Source organism: Calypte anna, chromosome 11 (genome assembly GCF_003957555.1).
Source record: "Calypte anna isolate BGI_N300 chromosome 11, bCalAnn1_v1.p, whole genome shotgun sequence".
Lineage (NCBI taxonomy): Eukaryota > Metazoa > Chordata > Aves > Apodiformes > Trochilidae > Calypte > Calypte anna.
This window is the reverse complement of record NC_044257.1, coordinates 13,765,594-13,787,318: the sequence shown is the minus strand read 5'-3', so window position 1 is coordinate 13,787,318 and position 21,725 is coordinate 13,765,594. Positions and strand designations below refer to the sequence as shown.

Below are 21,725 nucleotides of genomic sequence, written 5' to 3'. Positions count from 1 at the left end.
CAAATTAAAATATTTTAATATAAAGATCATAATCATGTTTAATATACATTCTCATTATAGTACAGCCCAAGCTGCCTGCCTGATTGATGAACCTAAGCAAACAGGACAGTATAAATACCCTGACAAACTGCCAGGGCAGATCTATGATGCTGATACCCAGTGCAAATGGCAATTTGGAATGAAAGCAAAACTATGCAACCTCAGCTTTGTAAAGGTACCTGTTGATATACTTTTGAAAAGTTAAAATTACATTAGAAAAATGCAGTACATTAAATAAGTAATACAGTGTTCTTCAGAGGCCTGGATTATTTCTCTACCTTATCTTGCTTGGCAATTTGCTTTGAAGGTACTGGCCTCTTTTGAGTAATTTCACAGTCCCAGGGGAGTTTCAGAAGGAAATGTGTTCTTTGCAGAAGTCATAAGGAGACCAGTTGAATATGTAAGCCCCATGACTCCTTGCCTACTCTACTCAGGGAAATTAGCAGGCAGTAGAGTTTTGATCAAAACTTGCATGGGGTGTGGGGCGTGGGGTAAGAAGGACAAAGTGTCTTGTGTTTTGTTTCACTCATGAATTGACAGCAAAGTCTGGAAAAGATCTAAAGGGTTACTTTAGAAACAATAAAAATGTAACTTACACTCTTGACTTTGTGATGAAGGAGTAATTTAGATTAACCCATTATTTTATTGACTGCTACACTCAGTGCTGATCTCTTCAGAGAAGACATTTTATTAAATAATCTGGAGTGCTCAATTTAAGAAGAAATATAGCTGTTTCTTTTACTCCTGTTATTATCCTGGAGTATTTTGATTTATTTTATACAGAGCACATTTATCAGGTGATGGCAGCTGTGTTTCTTCTGCAGCTAATGAACAGAGTGAGTAAACAGCGCTGCGAAGAGTCTGTGTTTCAAGATACCTCCTGCTTTTTATAAAATCTAGCCTCTTCACAGTATTATAATCATTGCAGTCTTGATGAAAGCTTAGCCTTGAACTTTTTAAAACTGTTTTTGTCCTACTATAGTCTCAAAGTTAAAATAGTTTTTAAAAATATGTAGTGAAACGGTGCATAAACAAGAAGGCGATATACAGGTTATGGCTGTGCTATGAATCTTAAGCCTGGGATTTTCTCAGTTCAGAAGAGGCTTTATATACATGGCTTTTAAGGTAGCAAAGGCATGTATCATTTTTTACTCTTTCTAAGCAGCAGGAACTAATGGGAATTACGACTACTATAATGAGTTCTTTTTTTTCTTTTCAGGATATATGCAAATCTCTCTGGTGTCACAAAGTCGGTCATAGGTGTGAGACAAAGTTCATGCCAGCAGCAGAAGGAACAGCTTGTGGTATAAGTATGGTGAGTTATTTTATAAATAGGAAAATGTCATTCTAACTTGGTTTTAGGCTGTGTTGGGTCAAATACCAGCGCCTGTCAAAACCAGTTTCTTCCAGATCCCTCCCTGTTTCCTGTCACAGACTCTAAAAGATTGAAGATTGTATTGCAATTCATAGTCTGGTCCTTACAGAGGCACCTATCTGATGATAAGGAGTGATGTCTTTCTCATACTGCAATGGAATAAGATATATTTGGCAAATCTAAATTATTAAGAAAATCAATTAGTTATAACATAAATTAAGCTTCAAATTGCACTCTGATATAAACATTGCTTAAGCCATAGTATTTGCTATACAGACTAAGGCTATCATGCATATTATCATCAGTGATCAGTGCTAAAAAACCCAAGGTTATTATTTTGAACATTCTAGTTTGCACTCATCTGTAGTTACCCAAAATATTTTTATTTGCTGTAATGTTTCTTCCAGCAGAATATTGTTTTGATTTTCAGGTTACTGACAAATGTTCTCTTTTTCTCTCTGTGCAGTATTTCATAATTGAATGATAAAAGGGAGAAATTTCTGTGGATTTTTTACCAGACTATTTTTAATTTACGTAGGAAGTTTGATGTTCTGACATCACAAAAACACAAATTAACATGGGGTTTTTGGGGAAGAGTAAGCCAAAAACCTTCCAGGAGAACATTTTCGATCTTCTACTCAGAACTTGGACAAAATTTAGGACATTATTATTTAAGCTATTGTGTAGATCAATGTCCTGCTTCAGAGATCATGTCCTGCTGTGACTTGTCTCATTGAGTTCAATGGGTAACCTCATCTTTACCAGGTTCAAGCACTAGTGCTTTTGAATGTGGATTATTTTAATTTTTTTGCCTCTACTAGGTTCCACTAACTCTGATGGGATGGCTTTTTGCATTTTTTTGGCAGTGGTGTCGAAGAGGACAGTGTGTGAAATATGGTGATCATGGCCCCAAGCCTGTCAATGGCCAATGGTCTGCCTGGTCCCAGTGGTCAGAGTGTACTCGCACTTGTGGAGGTGGGGTCACATATCAAGAAAGACACTGCAATAATCCAAAGTAAGACATAGATATGAAAAGGTATTATTTTTATACTAACTATTTTAAAGTTTTTAAAAAAAGAGAAAATAACAGAGTCCGTTTCTGTAGGGAAACAGTACCTGGGAAAAAGTTTCTAAGACCTTTCTCTCATGTCTGGTATGACCTGTCAGTAGCTGAAGGACAGAAATATGTCTTGGTACTAGAAAGCAGTGGCTGTCTGAAGACTGATTAAGAGTATTGAAGCATATACAGCCCAATCACTCAGTTCATTTTGTGACACTATAGTTTATCAATTACCTGCAGAAGTAATGAGATGTCACACAGACATATTTACACCTAATAATCTAAGATGAAGACAAAAAGGTCTTAGAAGCTATTAAGACTTCTACTGAGATCATATTAGCCAGGATAATAAACCAGAAAATGTTTAAAGTCGGTACCAAAATGGCTGTAGACAGATGTCTGTGTGTCTGTCATGTTCTTTGCATTCTTCAGTGTTCCACAGGTCACAGTAGCTCACTGAACCCTAGAACTGAATTCTAGCTCCTGAAACATTTCTGGTATTTTCCTCTAATGAATGTCTTATCACTGCAAACTCTGCTATTCCTTACAATACTATTTCAAAGTAGAGGTTAAGTATTATCTGCACAGTGTCTTTCCCAAGTACTCACATCACTTCAATTTTCAAGAAAAAAGGATTTAACTGTTTTATTTCGTACACAATTTCAACAGGCATAATCACATGTACTCTTCATTGCACACAATGAAAACATCATTTAAACTGCAGTAATAAAAAAGAGAAAAGATGACACAGTTTACATGAGGCTGTTAAGAAGCCTCACACCTACTAGACAGTGCTGCAGTAATATCCATGCTTCATATACTATGTTATAGGAAAATGTGAGTTAGTTAAAACTTCTTTGTCACCCTAACTTGGTCAAGCCAGCTTTTGGAGTTCCATAGCAGAGCATTTTCTCAAACTTTTCTGTTGTTTCTCAGTGCATTTACGTAAACAAAATTACTTGAATAATTTCCCTTATAAAAGTACCTAGCAAGGGAATGCAGGGTCTAGGTTGTGCATCAGGTATGTTTTGGTCTTCCAGCTTTGGTCCCTATTTTTCTGTTAAATTTGCATTTATACACATTGTTCTTTTCATTTATTCATAAGCCTTCCCTTGCTTTCCCTTTGTAACAGAATAATATCCAGGAATTGAAATCCTTCGGTTTGGTGCACTATTATGACTGGTAATGACTCAAATGGTCTTCTGACCCCTCTTTAACATGAAGGGTTATAGCAGCATTAAATATTTAAAACTTATATTCAGGGTGTTCTGTCCTAATTAAAGTACAGCTTGACGCAAGACTTGATGTAACCAGATAAAACTTGATGCCAGAGCTGGATCTTGCTGATCTTGAATAGCACATTTAATTTTATATTAGTAATAATTCACTTAATGGGAAGATACTATAGATCTCTCTGAGGTAGTGATAAAATGACAGGATCATAAGTAAGCCATATTATAAATTTTAATATATAATTTTAATATTATAAATTTTATAATTATAAATATTAAAATGTGTAACAGAACTGGAAAACAGAGTGCCTCTCTCAGTGCTCCCTTAGTTTGGCTTAGTTAGGTTGCTTCTTTTCCTTACACTAAACAGATTTGTTTTCTGAGACTGAAGGAGGTAAAAAATCATAGATGTGCTGAAGTTGTAAAGAAAGTCTGTAGAGAACTAAGGACCCAACAGCGTGGCTGCCTTAGCTTGAAGCATGAAGGCAGCATAAAAACTCCCTGACATCACTAATGTTCTATATCCTCCCTGCCCTTCACAGACTGAAGTTTCATCAGCTAGGATGGAAAATCTGATTTCATTTAAGACTTTTGATGTTATATCCAGTGTCAATGTATCAAGTACATGACCTCAAGAAAAGTCACTGGAAACTGTTGGGTTTTTTTTTCACAAAACATTTTTGTTGGTGCTTTCAGTTTTAAGCAGAGTAGTAGGTTCACCTCTTCCTTTCAAAGGCTGTTTTGTAGCCAGAATTCTGGAACAGGCAGATCCGATGTATATTCAAAGCTGATTCAAAACATAAAAACCAAGCCCCAGCTTGATGAGAGGGTTACAAATAGAAGGGTTAAGATTTATAATAAAGCAAACAGAAAAAGCACCTGGATTTTCTCATCCATGTTGCTGTCTCCCTATTACCCCAGTCAGGTGCAAGTCAAGACACATTCCATGGGATACTTGGATATGAAGAATAGTTATAATATAGTGTTTAGGGATTTAAACAAACACCTCTGTGACTTAGAGCTGTATATTTTATACTACTTGTATTAATTATTATTACTAGTTAGTATATTAAAATTTTTCAATATCTTTTCTCCTGGTTCAATTATCTTTTTAATGTGTGTGTAGCATGGTAGAGTTCACAGCTTGTCTTCCAAGTATGTACGTTACCTACTTTTTAGAAGTCATTATATTAAGGTATGCAAGTGCTGCGTGTCTTTGTACTTGACAGAAGACATTGTATAATGTGATAAACAGTTTTCTGAATTTGGTGTTTTGAAGATCTGTCTCAGTACCTGAGCATTGTAAAGCTGCAGAAAATAACATCAGTGAACTCCTCTGTAGGTCCATTAGGAATACAAAAGTGACTGAATACATTTCTCAGGAGCTTGTGAGACCTCTCAGTCACTTTAAGACAGCAATTCTATCATTTCCTATTGTTTAAAATTGCATAAACCAAATAGTTAAAAACTATTTTTCTGATAATGTAAGATGCCATCAAAGTAATAGAATATACTCTTCATTTTGGCTAAAATTAAGGGAAATGCCCAGGTAAGATTTGGATGTGAATTTTTTAAAATTCTCCACGAATTCCAACATTTTCCTAAAGCAGGACAATGGTGTGCAGTCCCATTGTTTCCTTTCACACATTGTTTCAAAATTATTTATAAAAGAAATGAATAACCAATGTGTTCAGTGTTATGTTATCCTTTATTAACTCCTACTGTGATAGGTAACTCTTTGCACATGTTCATTCTTGGGTCACAGCAGAGGAAAAAAGGTTATACAAGAGTATTGAAACCAGCCAATACAAAATAGCCCTATAAATTTGAATTAGTGAAAACATGACTCACCTCTAGAAGGTTGCATCTTTCCTGAGTTTGCAGTGATCCAAGCAGATAATTCATGGCAACTGCTTTGCTTGGTTTTAGGAACCATGAAAATTAATGGCCCATATAAGACATACTCTCCCCCTAAGGCAATGCATCCTCTCGTTTTCTCTGTTAATAGATATAGCATGCCAATCAGACAAAAAGTAGGTTTTACAGAAAGAATGTTCTTTTTTTCTTTTTCTTTTTTCTTTTTTAGGCCACAGTATGGTGGCAAATTCTGCCAAGGTTCCAGTCGTATTTATCAACTTTGTAATAATCAGCCATGTCCAGCAAACAGTTTGGATTTCCGTGCCCTGCAGTGTGCAGAATACAACAGCAAACCTTTCCGGGGATGGTACTACAAATGGAAGCCATACACTAAAGTGGAAGGTAATTATGCCACAGCTCTGATAGACAAAAGCAATTGCAGGAAGTGGGCTATAAGCTGTAATAAATGCATATTCTTAAGGCAAATATCACCCTGCTATAAGCAACCAGAAATTCAGTTGGCTTATTTGAGATGTGTTTGCTTTCTAGCATAGCTGAATCTGACCTTCTCTACCTGTATGAACATGCAGAACTGATTTTAGTAGTGAATTTAAATCTTGGTTCTTAGCATGACTCCCTGGTTCTTGCTACCCCTCCCTTTCATTTTATATTACATCTTTCTTAGTGTAAAATAAAGCAATTTCCATGGACTTTCAGCATGGGAAATGTAAGCTCCCACAACACTACCAGAGTCTTCCTTCCTTTGGAATGTTCTCAGATTTCAAAACGTAACAATAAATCAACCTTTTGACATTCCTGCTTGTATAGTCCCGTGAGAATTGCAAAAGCAAACAATGTACTGGCATAATTTTTTTAAAGGTCTTTATAAAAGTTCAGGTCTCAATAAATATTTCTTGGTTTTGTGCAAGCAAAGTCAATTTTTACTTTATGCATCTTAGTTCTGAATATGTTCCGAATCGGTGTTCATTTTAATCAACATTTTAAAATTAAAATTTTAATAAATCTTGCCTGCAGTTTGAATGCACAGTTTGCAGCTGCAGTTGTTACTACCTGAGTAAAAGCAACCAGATTGTCACAATAGTTGGACCTGATGATCTTAGAGGTAATTTCCAACCTTAATGACATGATGACTCTATGACTGTAGCTGCTTCACTTAGTACCAGTACAAATTGCTTTTTTTGATAATGTGTGTAATTATATAAATATATACGTGAAGATGCACACACATCTAACTTTGATTCATAGCCTGATTATATTCTCTTCAAATGACTTTGCAGATGTTTTCTGGATATTTAGAAACCTCTGTCCTAAACAGTCATAGTGAACAGAGGAGGGAGGAAATACAGTTTCACAGCATGTGACAATGGATGTTGTAGAAGAGGCAAAATAACACATCTTGTTTAACAGAATTTAAGGTAGCCCACATTGGTTTTAAAGTTAGGGGCTGTGTTTAGTAAAATAAATAGGAGCTTAAAATTAGGTTAAAAGGTCATAATTTTCAAAAGCAAGACTCAACTCGAAAAGTCCTGTCCTTCCTCTCTTAGCTGCTTTTCAGAATCTCCTCCAAGATGCACATTTATAGCCCTGGGAACACAATCTGGCTTTTGAAATTGTTACAGATGCTTCTGTAGAAAATCCAGCTGCTTAATTAAGAATAAAAGGATACTGTTTGCATCTGATTTCATGTTCTTCTACATTTTCTTATGCTGTTTTATTTGTTGCACTTCCTGTTTGTGTTACAATGGTGTATTTCAGCAAGTGGGACAATATTTATAATTGCATGACTGTTTTTTGACTATGTAATCAGCCCTTTATATAAGAAGACATTTGATTGACAATTGTTGGGACTTTTTGTAGAAAATGTGCTTTTGTTAGGGGAAAAAGTGGTGTTTTGTTGCTTTTTTTTCTTTTTAAACTGTGTGACAGGTGTGCTAATGCTTTCTTTCCTTGTGCTGTGGTTGATTTTTTGTTTGCTAGTTTTTAAATCTTTGTTTTTTTTCCCTCAGATGAAGATAGATGTAAATTGTACTGCACAGCTGAAGACTTTGACTTTTTCTTTGCAATGTCCAGCAAAGTGAAGGATGGAACCCTGTGTTCTCCAAATAAATATGATGTTTGCATTGATGGAATATGTGAAGTAAGATAAAATTAAGTTTCTCCCAATCCTAAAGCTTTTTTTTTTTTTTTTTTTTTTTTTTGTGGGCAATTTACTACTTTATGGAATATGCAGCTGTTACTTCAAATTCCCTTGTGTCTGAGTTGTTCACTTGTGCCTTTTGGTTTCAGCAAGTAGGGTGTGATCGTGGACTTGGTTCCAAAGCTGTACTGGATGCTTGTGGAGTTTGTAAAGGAGATAATTCAACATGCAAGTTCTTTAAAGGCCAATACTTGGTCCAGCACAAGGCTAATGGTAAGGAAAACTGTTCCACGTGATCATCAACTCATTGCTCTGCTGTATGTATATAATGTGTATGACTCCTTGCTCATTAGGGCAGTGGCTTGAAGTCCAGATGTGAACTGAAAATCACAGGGAGAGTGAGAGGAGAGTTCACATTTCTGTTTCTTGGTAACAAGAAAGCTATGAGCATAAGTCTTGGTTTGTTAATTTGCAAGCATTCCTCTTGTTTCTTTAGCCACATTTTCCCTTTACGTGTGAATTTCCTCTTGAAGGAGATTTTTAGGATTCTGGCAAGTGAAAAAATAGCTGTCAACATCTCTGACTGCAATGGGAGTGAAGAAGATATAAGAAGTGACACACAGTATAATGCCAAAGATGAGAGTATTTCCATGTTGATTTTTTAAATTAAGTTGAACTGGAAGCAGTCCAGTTGATTCACTGGATGATCCAACCACTGGGAGGTGGTCTACAGGGGACAGTCACAGGCTTCTAGTGAAACATCTCACTATGCCTTAGTTTCTCAGGCATAAAATTCAGACCATATTTGTTTATTCATTTTGAGGATCCATTTATTGTTGATCATGAGACAGGCCAATGCTACAGTAAGTGGCCAGGGAATTGTATAGGATACTATGCTAGAAAAATAATCTAAATTGAATGATCTGCAAAATCAGCTGCGTGCAGTGTGTGTTGGAGATCATCAGTGGACTGTCATCTGACTGCAGAATAAATGAAATTTCTATATGAGAATGAGTGAGATTTTCTGTACCTCTGAGTTACTCTGATTATGGGCTGCACAGGGAGGCTTAACATCGGAACTCTTTTCTGCCTCTGAAAACAGAGTAACTTTAGTGGCTCAGAACAGCTGACATTTTTTAAACTATAAACATTTCCAATTGGCTCAAAAACTCTCTGCTATCTCTGTATGATGATTTTTAAAAAGTGCTTATTATTTCTTTCATTGTAGACTACTACACGGTGGTCACTGTTCCAGCAGGAGCACGCAGCATACAGCTCCGTGAGATGCAGCTCTCCAGCAGCTACCTGGCAGTGCGCAGCCTCAGTAAGAAGTATTATCTAACAGGAGACTGGACAATTGACTGGCCAGGGAAGTTCTCTTTTGCTGGAACAGTTTTTGATTATCAACGCTCTTTTAACCATCCGGAGAGTCTATATGCAGCAGGACCAACTAATGAGACACTGGTCTTTGAAGTAAGTTTTCTTCTGTTTATTCTTCCCTTGATGTCTATTACAGAATTAGTAACGACAGCTTTAGCTCTCCACTGTAGCTCCCAGTGAGATTAAAGAATAGTGTCGAGTCATGACAGAATTCAGACTTCATTGTGTGGTCATGCTAGATTGAAAGGCCTTTCCCCAGTTTATCAAACTGTATAGTCTGTGATGTGAAATATATTCTTCAAGGACTGCTTAAATTTTCACAGCTATTCAGTAAAGTTGTTATGAGGAATACAGAAGACTCTTTATCAGCTGGGTAATGCTCTGAAATGTATCTTTAAGGACCACTGAGGTTCAGAGACCATGAACACATGCTAAAGTACTTCAGGATGAACACTCTTTAGAATAGATAATTTGACATGGGCTAAGGGTGTTTATTTTCACAAAATATTATCCCCATTTGCAACACCTTTAGAGAACATTTTTTCTCAATTCAAGTATTTTCCTCTTAAGTATATATGTTAATAGGGATGCTTTAACCCAAGGAAGAGTTTGTTCTACATGCTACAGATGGGCTTCCTTGTCTGCAAACCATCTCCAATATCCTCTTACACCAAAGAAACAAGCACGCTTATAAATGCTATGAAATGTTAAGCTGGCATCACTCAGGAATCTCATTTGTGCTAATACAAAGTAGATTGAACTGTATTATTATAGAGCTAAAGTATGAATAATTAATGGCCTGAAAGATGACTTACTTGGCTGCATATCACACGTATACTTTGCAGAATAAAGATTAAAGAAGAAAAATTAATGCCAAAGAACACTTCGATTTTCATCCTATCAAATTATGCTAAACAGTTTTATTAAAATTTAACATTTAACTGGAGGCTATTGCTCCTATGAGAGCTTATTTAAACTTCCCTTGTATTTTTATTGAAATACCTACACCACTGGCATTGGTAACTAGGGACCCTAATGGCTGAAAATGTTACAGTTACGTATTCCTCAATTATATATATCTATGAGCTGTAGCAAAGGCTTTTTTCTTTTCAGTAAAGTAAGAGACATTCAACAAGCTGAGTTCTGAAAAAAATGCAGAGTCTTATGTATTTGGAGATCTGCATCATTTATGGTTTACAAATAACTCTAAGCAGCAAAAATGTCAATGAAAACTAAAGAAATATGTTTTCATGGGAAAAACATACATTTTGCTGAAGATGTGTTTGTAGCAGTAATAATGTAACAAATCCTACTTCAACTACAAATACCAGAAATTGATAGAAGGCTGAAAAACGGAAGTTGAACACACTGCATTGTAGCTTTTTTTTTTATTTTTAGCTCATCTATAATTTTCAAAGCATACAAAAAACTCCTGCCTGCAGTTTTTTATCCCATTAACTTGCTCTCCATTAAGATAAGGCTTCCGAGGGTTTCAACCTCAACTTATTCCTGTAATATAGCTTTATAATAATATAAACTTACTTTAAGAAAAAAAACAAAACTTATAAATATACTTATAAACTTACTTATAAAATTTACTTTTCCTGTAACAATAGCTTTATTTTTAAAATATGTTTATACAGAACAAATTTAATACTTATTTTCTAGATCAGTTTTTTTCTAAGAAATATTCAGTCCAAGCCCTTTCTGAAAATACACACTGAAGGTATTGAAAAGTTGAGTAAGTGGCATGCATCAATACAGGGATTTTTATTATCCAGGTGGGCAAAAAATATAATGTTTTGTAGGTGTATTTATTGCCATTCCACTATGATCTGAACGACAGATTGTGCCTGTTTTATTTTTGTAGTCAGATTTTTCCTAGATATTTGTGTGGTGACCCAAATAGTTCAGGATTTTGTCTTATGTTTCTGAATGCAAGTCAACTTGCATGTATTCCACAAGTTCAGGTCATGCACATCCCCTGAGCAATATTCAAAGGAGAGGATGGGACCAGTGCTCTTCCAGTATGGGTCCAGACAGGTCTGACAAGTCTGTGCTGAAGGCAATCACTTCCTTTGAAATGCAGTCATTCTCCAAAATATTTTCTTGAAAGAGACATCTGAAGCATGTATTAAGAGAGAAGGGTGAAACAGAAACCTTATATCTTAAAATTTCCTATTGTCTTGCACACCACAAGTTCAGCCTTGTACTTACACAAAATGTTTGGTATTTGTATCATACTGTACAGTGTGTTCTGATGCATCTATTTTTCTGTCAGGGTTTTCACCAGCTCAGCAGAGTGTGTATCATTTAATCACATTTTGCAGTCCTAAACACTATTCAAAAATGGATAAGAGACATGGAAAAGACTTATAAAGTGCTTGCTTGCCCTGGAATTTCACAAAAAATAAATAGACATATATATTTACATTTATTATACATATGTAATTATGGGAATGAGTCATACCAAAGACAAAGAGCAGTGAGTCTGTAATTTAACGAGGCTCAGGGAGAAAAAATGCAAACTATAGTGCCCAAATATTTGAGGAGGAGAATATTGTGAGATGAATGTGGAATTCAATGTCTAGGACTTGTACTTCCTGAGCACAGCTATTCAAAGTGTAAAGGCATGATGAGACTTTAGAATTCATCAGAACCCTTTGTAGATTGTTTAAGAATCAATTTCTCAGAAGGAGGGAAGGCAAGGGAGATAACCCAGTAAACCAGTGCCCTCCAAAAGTTGTGTATTTGTATCCTCCTGAAGCTGCAGTTTGTATTACTGATACTTTGGTGATTGTGGGTTTGTAGGAACTAGTAAAAGCTGAAATGAAAAATATTCATGGATTCAGAAGGCAGTTTCCTAAATGGTCCCATTCAGGCTAGAGGAAATAATAGGCAAAGGTTAAAGTGGCAGAAATATGACAGTTAAATGATAATTTAGGATTAGAAACTAACAACAGGTTTTAAATATATTTTTAACTGTAGTTTCTGTAGCATATGTCTCATATTAAGTGGAAAGATTCTGGAAATTTTTTTCAGTGTAGTTGAATATATTCTGTTTATGTGAATTATGGGAGAGATTCTGAAAGGGCAAAGGAAACTGAACTGTTATGTGGACATGAAAAATATTGCATGATCACAGACTGATAAAATAAAAACATGGGAGTTTAATAATTTGACTTTCCATTCCATCAGTAAACAGATGAATTGACTGATTTGAGAACTCAAAGCCAATCTGAGAAAGAACTGTGAAGTTTTCTAGGCCCAGATAGGATCAGTGTCCTCACTGAAGTTTGAAGTAAACTTGGTGACACATTGAATGAAGGAATTGTGAAATCTTTGTGAAAGATTTTGAGAGAAATAAGTAACAGATGGAAAGGATGCTTTGCAAAGATCAGACATTCATGGGAAGAGAAGGTGAATGGAGCTTCAAAGCAGGAATATGTTTAATTAAAACCAGTAAATCACTTCCTTTTTATCAATAGGGGAAAAAAAAAGAAAGGGGGCCAGGTGGAATGGCTTTACTGATGAAGTAGCTGTCACTGGGAGAAAGCCAAGTTGCAGTTCTCAAGCATTACATTTATTATTAGCTACTAGATGATAAATTTGTACTGATTTCCCCCATAGAGATAGTAAGTTAAAGAGAGCTAAGATGTGCTTATAAGATACAGATGTTGATTCAATACAACATACAATCTCTCCTTTAGTGAGAGATTAGCTGGACAGTATAGTATCCCTTAAGGTTGTACATTTAGCATGTGAATGGTAAAAAAAATAGACACAATAGCAACAGAAGGTAAATTTGAAACAGATGAAACAGAAATGAGATCACACTGGACCTTTCAAGGATTTTTTTTTTTTTAATGACCTTAGTGGACTTTCTCGAAAATAATAGTTTGTCATAAGCTTTTAGTTAGGATTGCACTTAAAGTGACTTTAGAAGTATTCAAGGGATAAAACCTCTGTTTTAATGTTTGGCTTAATTACCAATGGGTAATTCTTCCTTTACTGGTCATTTCCAAACAGGTGTTGTCCCACTTTACTTTGAACCTCCTGGTGTTAGCCACTGTCAAGGATCCCATCCCATAACTGCCCATTCATGACAACAGTCCTGTTTTAAAACTTGTTTTAAGCAGTTTCCCACCAACACCATATGTTGTGTGCCTAGATTTATTCTAGTGAAACAAGATTAAACTCATAAAAGTCAATGGAATTAATCTTGATTGAACAGAGAAATCAGAATCTGGCTTTGGATTTTGGATGTTACAATTATTTATTAAACAGCATGTAGGTTCACAGGGCATGAAAGCTGCAGGTCCCACAAGCGCAACACAGCAAGGCACCAGCCTGCCGCACAAACTTCTGTCTGTCCTTACTGGTGTCACTGGATCTCTGCAGGTACCTTAACTCTGCTACATCCACTCAGTGGAATTATCAAATAGTTATAAAATACAGGAGTGACCCAGGAAATGTAGATGCAATTTGAAGACTCACATCAAAGCTGCCATGTATGCTGGGTATCAAAGCTTGAGCTCATGCCCATTTTGTAAATTACACACATGCAGAATGAGTAAAGATGAAAATATATGAAGTACATATGCGTAAACAGGAGCTATTCCCTCACCTGGCTTGTTTCAGATGCTCAGATTCACTCTCTTAAGTGATTTTCAATTGTCTGTTATCACAGAGATAATGTCTCTTTTTCAGTTTGTTACATGCCAGCCATTAGTGTTTTCCTATACGTTGGACAGACTATTACAGAAGAAAGGGGAGTTTACCTTCTGTAAATTAATCTCTTTTAATTGTGTGTTGCAAGTAACTTCACATACACATCTTGGAATAAAAACACCTGGAAAGCATAGAGTCAGTCCTAATTAAGCAATGTTGATTGGCTCTTTAAGAATCTGACCTGAAAAATGGAGTATTGTGTTGGAAACTTAGGATAGCCATGGGGACAGAAAATCTCAAAACAAAGGAGCAGATGCACAGCTAGTTTATAAAATTGATTGGTTTAGCTTTGAAATCAAAATTAGCAGCAAAAGGAAAATGTTCTTTACTCAGGAGAATTCAATTTATCCTTTGTTTTAACAGTTTGTGCCCTGAGCAAAAGCCACAGTTTTTTTTCTCCAGAATAGATCTGGCAGATTCCAGCCACAGAGTCTGTGGTTTTCGATCTCAAGAAGCTGTAAATTTTATAACTCTGCGCCCTGCGGTCAGAGCTGCTGAGTGTTGTGTCTGAAGTCAGGTGGTTGGTGTGTTAAAGGTAGACATTAAACAGTTCTATTGAGGAACTGGAAATGTTTAAGGAGGTTGTTTGCCAGCTGTAAATTTGGGAGCAAATGCCAGTTGGCTGAAAAGATGCTGGAATGCATCCAGTTAAGTAGACTAGCACTGGAGGTCTTTCCAAATTTGTAAGTCTGATAACTTGGCTGTATATGCAGACTTCAGTTATTGGGTTGTTAAGGAAGGGCTTTATAATGAATGTTTGAGAACATGAGAGAAAACTTTTTATATGCTTATTACTTTGCCAAAACTGCAACTTTGCAATAAGACTGCATTCCTGATGAAAACTTGAACATTATATGTTGTATACTATTTTTCAGCCAAGTATACGGTTTTGTGCCTTGCAATAATTTGTCTCCAGTACTTTTCCAGAGTTTGATTTTGCCCTTTTTCTACATAGCTGGGATGATACAGAAGGTAAAGAAAGATGAGGGAAATGCAGCTCCTGCTCTGTAAACATTCCCTCTTACAGCCTGCTGGGTGGGAAGGGGCTCCAGCTTTCCAACCTGGAAACAGAGAGGAAGTTCATTCCATCTGCTATTGTAGCTGTGTCTGCTTCCCAAAGTGCAAGCAGGGAATGCAGCTCAAGGGCTTAAGTATGTATGGCCCAGCTTTACCCCACAGGCACTCACTTAGCTGGAGGTTGTGTTTCTTACATCATGGTGTTGTTCTCTGAAGGGATGGAGACTGAAGTGCTGTGTGTGTCTTGTTCCAACTTGTCTGTGATCATTTGTTCTCCTTCCCTCCACTCTGCTGAAGCACCAGGAGGGTACTGCTCTAACAGGGATAAAGCTGGCTGCTACTTTTCTCTTCCTCCCTATTCCAAGTTCTGAATTCTTTTGTCTGGGATGCATTCACTCTGTTTCTTGTCTCTGCTATCACACAGTAAAGAACACTTTTGGAAGACAAGTGTTCAATCTAATACTTCAAGGTTGGTTGTTTTTTTTGTTTGTTTGTTTGTTTGTTTTGTTTTTTGTTGTTTTGTTTATTGTTTGTTTTGTCTACTGTCATTTTTATGACAGTTGTCAGAATCAAATGAGATGAGGGCCAGCACTTTACACAAGGTCCTGAGGTATGGACAAAACCTCCTCCTCTTTTGACACTTGACTTATAAAAGGCCAGATAGAATTTCAGCCTCTGCAGTTGAAGGAACACAGAGCACCTCCTGAAATGGGAGAAAGTGAATCCTCCTAGGACCAGAAAGGAAGAAATCTGACTTTGACTGTTCATACATTAGCCAGATCTCTTCTAACATAAGAAAATAAAGCTACTCTCTGAAAGTGTTTCTGGCTGCCTACATACTGAGTGCTGTGTAATACCATGGACTTAAAAGACCTTCCAATGAGTGAAAGCAAATTAAAGCTTTTTGAGATCTGGTCTGAAATAAGAACCAGGAAATTGGTTTAATGAAGAAATATTTTTCCAGGGCTCAATTCTTATTAGGGTTAATGCAAACTTATTTTTTTTGTTTTGTTTTGTTTTTTTGTTGTTTTGTTTTGTTTTGTTTTGTTTTGTTTCCATGTAAACAAACTTTACATCTTTGATATTTGTTTCCATTTGTCCTAAAACAAGCAAAGAGGCAAAAAAACCCAAAACAACAAAAAAACCAAACAAAAAAACCCCACCAAAAAACTAGGAGAGTGAACACTTATTATTGCAACCCGTTTTTTTCTAGAAACCTTAATGCCCATGGACTGACTTGCGATTCAGGATTCAAAGTGACTGTGAAATACCCAGAGTTGAACTTTTACTATCAGCAATCAGACAGTGTTCTAAAATAAAATTATATAAAAGAGACGATTTCCTCCATTTGAAAGGGCTGTTAAGTCTTTAAATCTTATAAAACATCTACATCAGTCCTGAATAGTTACAGAAAAAAGAAAGGTCCTGAAAAAAAGTTACCCTGGTAATGGTTTGAATAGAGCACAACAAATAGGGCAGAAAACCTCACATTGATGAGTGAGCATAAAGTAAAATATGGAAATTATAATATGCTCATTAGAGAGCACTGTGTGCTGTCAGCACTGGCAGTGGTGGACACTTTTGGAAAGAGAGTCTGAGATGCAGAGATTCAGAGTGCATCTGTGCAGGGCACTGTGTAATGCACAGCACACTCAATCCCAATGTTTCCTCATTTCACAGTGTTTTATTTTAATCCCGTGCTTGTAAAATAGTTGAGATACATAGATACATATATGACTCAGCCCTAAAGTAGATAAAATAATATTATTTCAAGAATAGAGTAAAAATAGAGAGGTCAGTAGTCACTTTTAGATACATTTCTTCTATAATGTCACACGTATCTGAAGGTGTTTGTGAATTAAGCTTGGGTGGGTGAAATGAAAACTTTACCATGAAATACTTTGATTTACTTATGCTTGGTGTATCTTCTAATCTGAGTCCTACAATGAGAAGGCACATACTCTCCAGATCTTTGGGAGGTGTTTTGTCTTTTACCATTCTGATTGCTATATTCTCAGTTCGGATCATCATTAAGGTGAAAACTGCAATTCAGCTCTCCACTAAAATAGCAAACTCCTGAGAACTACACTCACTACATTAAATGACAAAGATTATTATAGTCAGGAATCACAACTTCAATACATTTCCCTAACACTTTATGCTAAAATAGTGAATAAAGATTTTTTCAAATCCTTTTCCCCTTGTGGACACTCAGGAATGCGTCCTCTCCTGGACTAAAATTTTATGAGAAAAATACCATTGTTGGGTCTTCCTAACAAAATTTATCAGCAGTCCACACAGAAAAATGTTTTCTTTTTTACAAGAAAAATCAATAAATTCTATTGTATACCCTCAACCTTAGGAACTGAGAAAGCCATGCCTACTAACCACCTGTGTTCCCAGTTCTCACACAGCTATACTACTGCTTTGCTCAAGCTTCTTTCACTGAAGCATTTGAGTCCCCATTGAGCATTACTCTTTCATTCATTACCTCTTCATTCATTCACAGAAGCACTGTGCAAGGATCAGCTAACCTGGACTTTCCTTACAGAACAAGAGGAAATTTCTCCCACCCCCAAATCCCTAATCCACTGCACTGCCACAGGCAAACTCCAGCACCTGCCATGAGCCCCCAGAGAAGGCAGGGACCACTTGTTAAGGACCAGTAGCAAAAGCAGAGCCTGAGAGCTGGGGCAGGGGCAGCAGAGAATACTTCATTTCCTTTGGATGACAATTAACATCTACCCAAGGCATTCTGACTTCACCTTTCCAGACAAATACCTTCTGATTTAAAGTAACATTATGCTGAACTGTGTATTTCTGTAATTTTCAGTTATATGCCCTGCAGGTGTTAGTCCAAACAAATGCTTCACTGGTTAGAAATTACTTTGCTGGTTTTTAATTATTGAAAAATTAGGTCTACTGAAAATTTTTTTACAAACACGGTGTCTATAAATATATTGCTTTCATCTTCTTTCAGAATGACAGAATTTTTTTTTTAATCCCCTCCCTGTTTTGTTTTGTTTTGCTTTTTAAACCCAAATACTCCTTTATAGATCCTGTTACAAGGCAAAAATCCTGGGATTGCTTGGGAATATACATTTTCCAAAACCAGCAATGAAAACAAGACATCTGTCAAAAAGCATAGCTACTCCTGGGTGACAGTGCAGTCAGAGTGCTCAGCTACTTGTGGTGGTGGTAGGTAACTTTCCCATTGCTTTTCTCCTTTTTCATTTTGTTAAAGCACCTCAAACATTTCAGCTGCCTTTAATTTTGCAGACATCTATATCAATACATAGAGCGAGTAACACTGAACACCTGGTGCTTATTTTTATTTTATCTTACAACGTATAATATAAATGAAGTACCTTTGTATTTCCTTAATAGTAAAATGTTTCATGCCTGTCTCAAATCAGGTCACAGCGACTCAGTCTTTTTTTCTAAATGTCAAACCATATGCATATGATATCTTGCTGTTGAAATAATGTGAGAATTATGTGCTTCAGTGTTGTAATTTGGGAACACAGAAAGATACCAAACACTGAGTAAAATTTATGTTATCTGTATTTGAAGTCTGAAATATTATTAAGACCTTTACTGACAGTTGGGCCCTGATATTCTCACCTTTTGATTACAAACATTTGAGTTCTGCTAGGTCAAAGTATGAAATAGCTTATCAGCCAAGCGTTTCTTAGTACCATTATCCTCTAGGTATTTGCTCTGTGCAGACCATCTATTTGTTTCTCTAAATCCTGGGTGTTCTGTCAGCAAAAGTAATTCTGGGATGTAACAAGGGCAAAAAAACTGTCATTCTGAAAGAATGGAGAATTAAAATGTCAGTGGTCTTTAAACTGGAACTGGGTCATACAAATAAGACCGTATGATGCAGTCACCTTAAACACCACAGAACAGGACAGGGTGAGCAAGAAATACCATGTTATGTTCCTGTATTGGCAAAAAAACCCCGGGTGAAACTCTTGAAATATCTTGCTAGTTACTGTCAGAGTTCAGAGCATCTCAGTAAGCTGTTATTGGAAGAAACACTGCAGGAGCACTGCAGACATAAAACATGACAACTGTGTTTTTCTTAATTTCTTTTGAAACAAATGAAGGTTGCAGCATGGCTATAAAGATGAGGGGAACCAACCATGTTTCCAAATTTGACTTGCTGTGCCCAACGAACCACGTGCGAGGTGAATGATACATCTCGATTAAAAGACACATTTTAAAAATCACTTAAGCACAGAATGTGGACCTCTGTAGATCATCTTGTCCAACCCCCCCTACTAGAGCAGGATCCCCTAGAGCAGATTACATAGGAACATGTCTGGGTGGGTTTTGAATATCTCCAGGGATGGAGACTTCACAGCCTCCCTGGGCACTTTGTTCCAGTGCTCTCTTAAAAATTGCCATCTCTTAGAGCATTTGGAGTCTCCTCTGTAATCTGCCCCAACACTGACATTACAGAGGTTGGGTAAAGGAACCTGAAGAATTCTGAAGTCTGTGCAGATACACTGTAAAAAGTTGCAAAATGTTTTGTTGTAGTTTGCATGTGCATGAGGAGAGTGCTAAGCAAGCACTGCTAGTTTCTGCAGGGAATTAGGTTTTGAAGAATTACTAATTTTTGCTGGGGGACAATTCTGCAAATATGCATTTCATAACTAAAATGTTTCATCTGACTTCAATAGTACCTGTGTTACAGAGAAGGAAAATGTTATATGTTAATGTTAAAAACATGTTGCCAATTTAAATCTTGTTTTATTTAGTTGAAGTCAGTGGAATTCTACCAAAGATGAGCTTGGACTTGTTTGGCTAAAATTCTTCCCTGCTACTTTTTCTTTTATATTTTGTGTAAAGTTTATTTTACTGTGTTTTTTCTAATACTTCCATAGGACACATTACAGCAAAAGCAATTTGTCTAGAAGATCATCGTACACGAGTCAACTCCTCCTTTTGTGGCCCAAGGATGAAGCCTTTAACTGAGACAAAACTGTGCAATGCTAATCCCTGCCCAGCATAGTAAGTTCTCTTTATTTTTGTACCCTTTCTCTGTGTCTTATGACTGAGTTTGCCACAAAAGAAGTCCTCTCCATTAGGCACAAAGAATTGTGTAGCCTGCTAGATAAACTCATTTTTCTGTAACATCAAACAGTAATTGTTTAAAAATGTTGTGTAGTCTTCTGCCCAATGATAATAATAGAAACAGCATTGCTAATATTTCTAAGCAAGACCTCCTGAGGATTGCTTGCAGCTCTGTCACCATGCTGGGGTTAGCTATGTGACACTGAGTAAATCTAAGTTACTTAGAGGCCTGTTCTGCCACCTTTATTCACCTTGAATCAATAAGACCATTTCCTGAGTAAAGTGCTACTCCCCATGTGCAAGTTTGGCCCCATGACTCAGATTCCACATATTAGATTAGGTTAAAAGAATCTTGTGAAGTGTAATTAGTGATTTTTGGACAAAATGTCCCATAGAGTATTACAATACCAAGAAGAGGACTGTCTAAACCAAATAAATCATCTGCAATGCTCCTGGTACTCATGAAAATAAATGTGAAGGCATTGCCTATGTGAACAAACTTATTTTCTAAAAGACATAAGAAAGGTGAGATGCAAAGAAGACACTGACATATAGATAAGCATTTAGAATCCATCTGGTCTAAATCAATAGAGCTCTTTTAAAAACAAGGGAGTTACGCTGATTTATAGTAGCTGTGGTAGGAGTCCTTTGGAAAAAAATTGTTACGTGCTTATGTAATTAAACACAGTATTATGTGGCTTAGAATATAAATGGATACATTTAAAGACAACTTGGCCATCTTTGTTCTGCTGGTTTTTTTTTACTTTTGGATTCCTGAAATTGCAACCTTAATGTTATTTTAACTTTATACTAATGATCAGAAAAATTTTTACTGTGCTGGACATTTTGACTTCCAGAATAGGAAATTTCCTAAAGTGGTGTCTTAAAAAAAAATTAAAGAGTATTTCAGTGGGAAATAAAGACAGTTGAAGATGCATTGAAGTGCATAGGGAGCAGAAGGCAGAGGAAATGAGGGAAAGCTCTAGACCTGGTGTCATCTGCTGGTTTTACTCTGCAGTGATAAAATCAATGGAGGATTGGAATTGGCTATTCACAAAATAACACACTGAATGAAGTTTAATAGTAAGCATTCCTCATCTCTCCCAGTCCATAAGAGGATGATAGGGTAAAGTAAAACAATGTATATGTTCTGCAGTGGCTTTGTTTTTACTTAAAAATCCATAGTTCGCAATATGTTGAACATACTAAAAAATAGTCCAGTAATAGTTTGGAATTTCCTGCAAAATTTAAAGATTACAGCAGAACACACAAAATCCAAAAGTCAAATTATACCCTATAACCACAAAACGATAGAGATAAGGTTTAAATAATGGTAACATGTGACATGAGAGCCCCATGTTCCTGTTTCAGCAGTTTCTTTAGGTTGTGTTTAGCCACATGATTTTCTCAATACCAATTTTAAGTAATATTTGTAGCCAAACACAATCTTTTCATATGTGACTTATCTTCTGCCAGAACTATTTTTACCCAGTGAACTAAGGATCATGTACAGAGAAATGTATTGTCTATGATGTTCCCTGGAGTCTTCTAAGGCTGTTTGTGCTTACCTTTGTTTTGATGTGGCACTGTTATGCTTATCTACACGATAATCATAGTAAGTTCTTCTGACTACACAGAAAAGTTGCATTTCTCTTAAGCAGAGATCCTGATGTGTTTTGAAGATTCACTGATATACCTTATCACTGGAAATGCTGAATATCCATTTTGACACAGAGTGCAATGTTTTCGTGCTGAAATGGCTCTGGTATACTTAGATTTACTACTTTAAAACAT

General features: G+C 36.3%; 1 protein-coding gene across 1 annotated transcript in view; it reads left to right on the top strand.

The window, feature by feature from the left end:
* ADAMTS18 (ADAM metallopeptidase with thrombospondin type 1 motif 18) overlaps positions 1–21,725 on the top strand; it is a 68,905-nt gene that overhangs the window by 36,540 nt on the left and 10,640 nt on the right. The window contains exons 10-18 of the mRNA XM_008491637.2: positions 61–214; positions 1,259–1,354; positions 2,281–2,429; positions 5,793–5,965; positions 7,591–7,721; positions 7,871–7,994; positions 8,950–9,194; positions 17,906–18,047; positions 19,742–19,868. Of these exons, the coding sequence (XP_008489859.2) occupies positions 61–214; positions 1,259–1,354; positions 2,281–2,429; positions 5,793–5,965; positions 7,591–7,721; positions 7,871–7,994; positions 8,950–9,194; positions 17,906–18,047; positions 19,742–19,868 (1,341 nt within the window). The remainder of the gene's footprint in view (positions 1–60; positions 215–1,258; positions 1,355–2,280; positions 2,430–5,792; positions 5,966–7,590; positions 7,722–7,870; positions 7,995–8,949; positions 9,195–17,905; positions 18,048–19,741; positions 19,869–21,725) is intronic.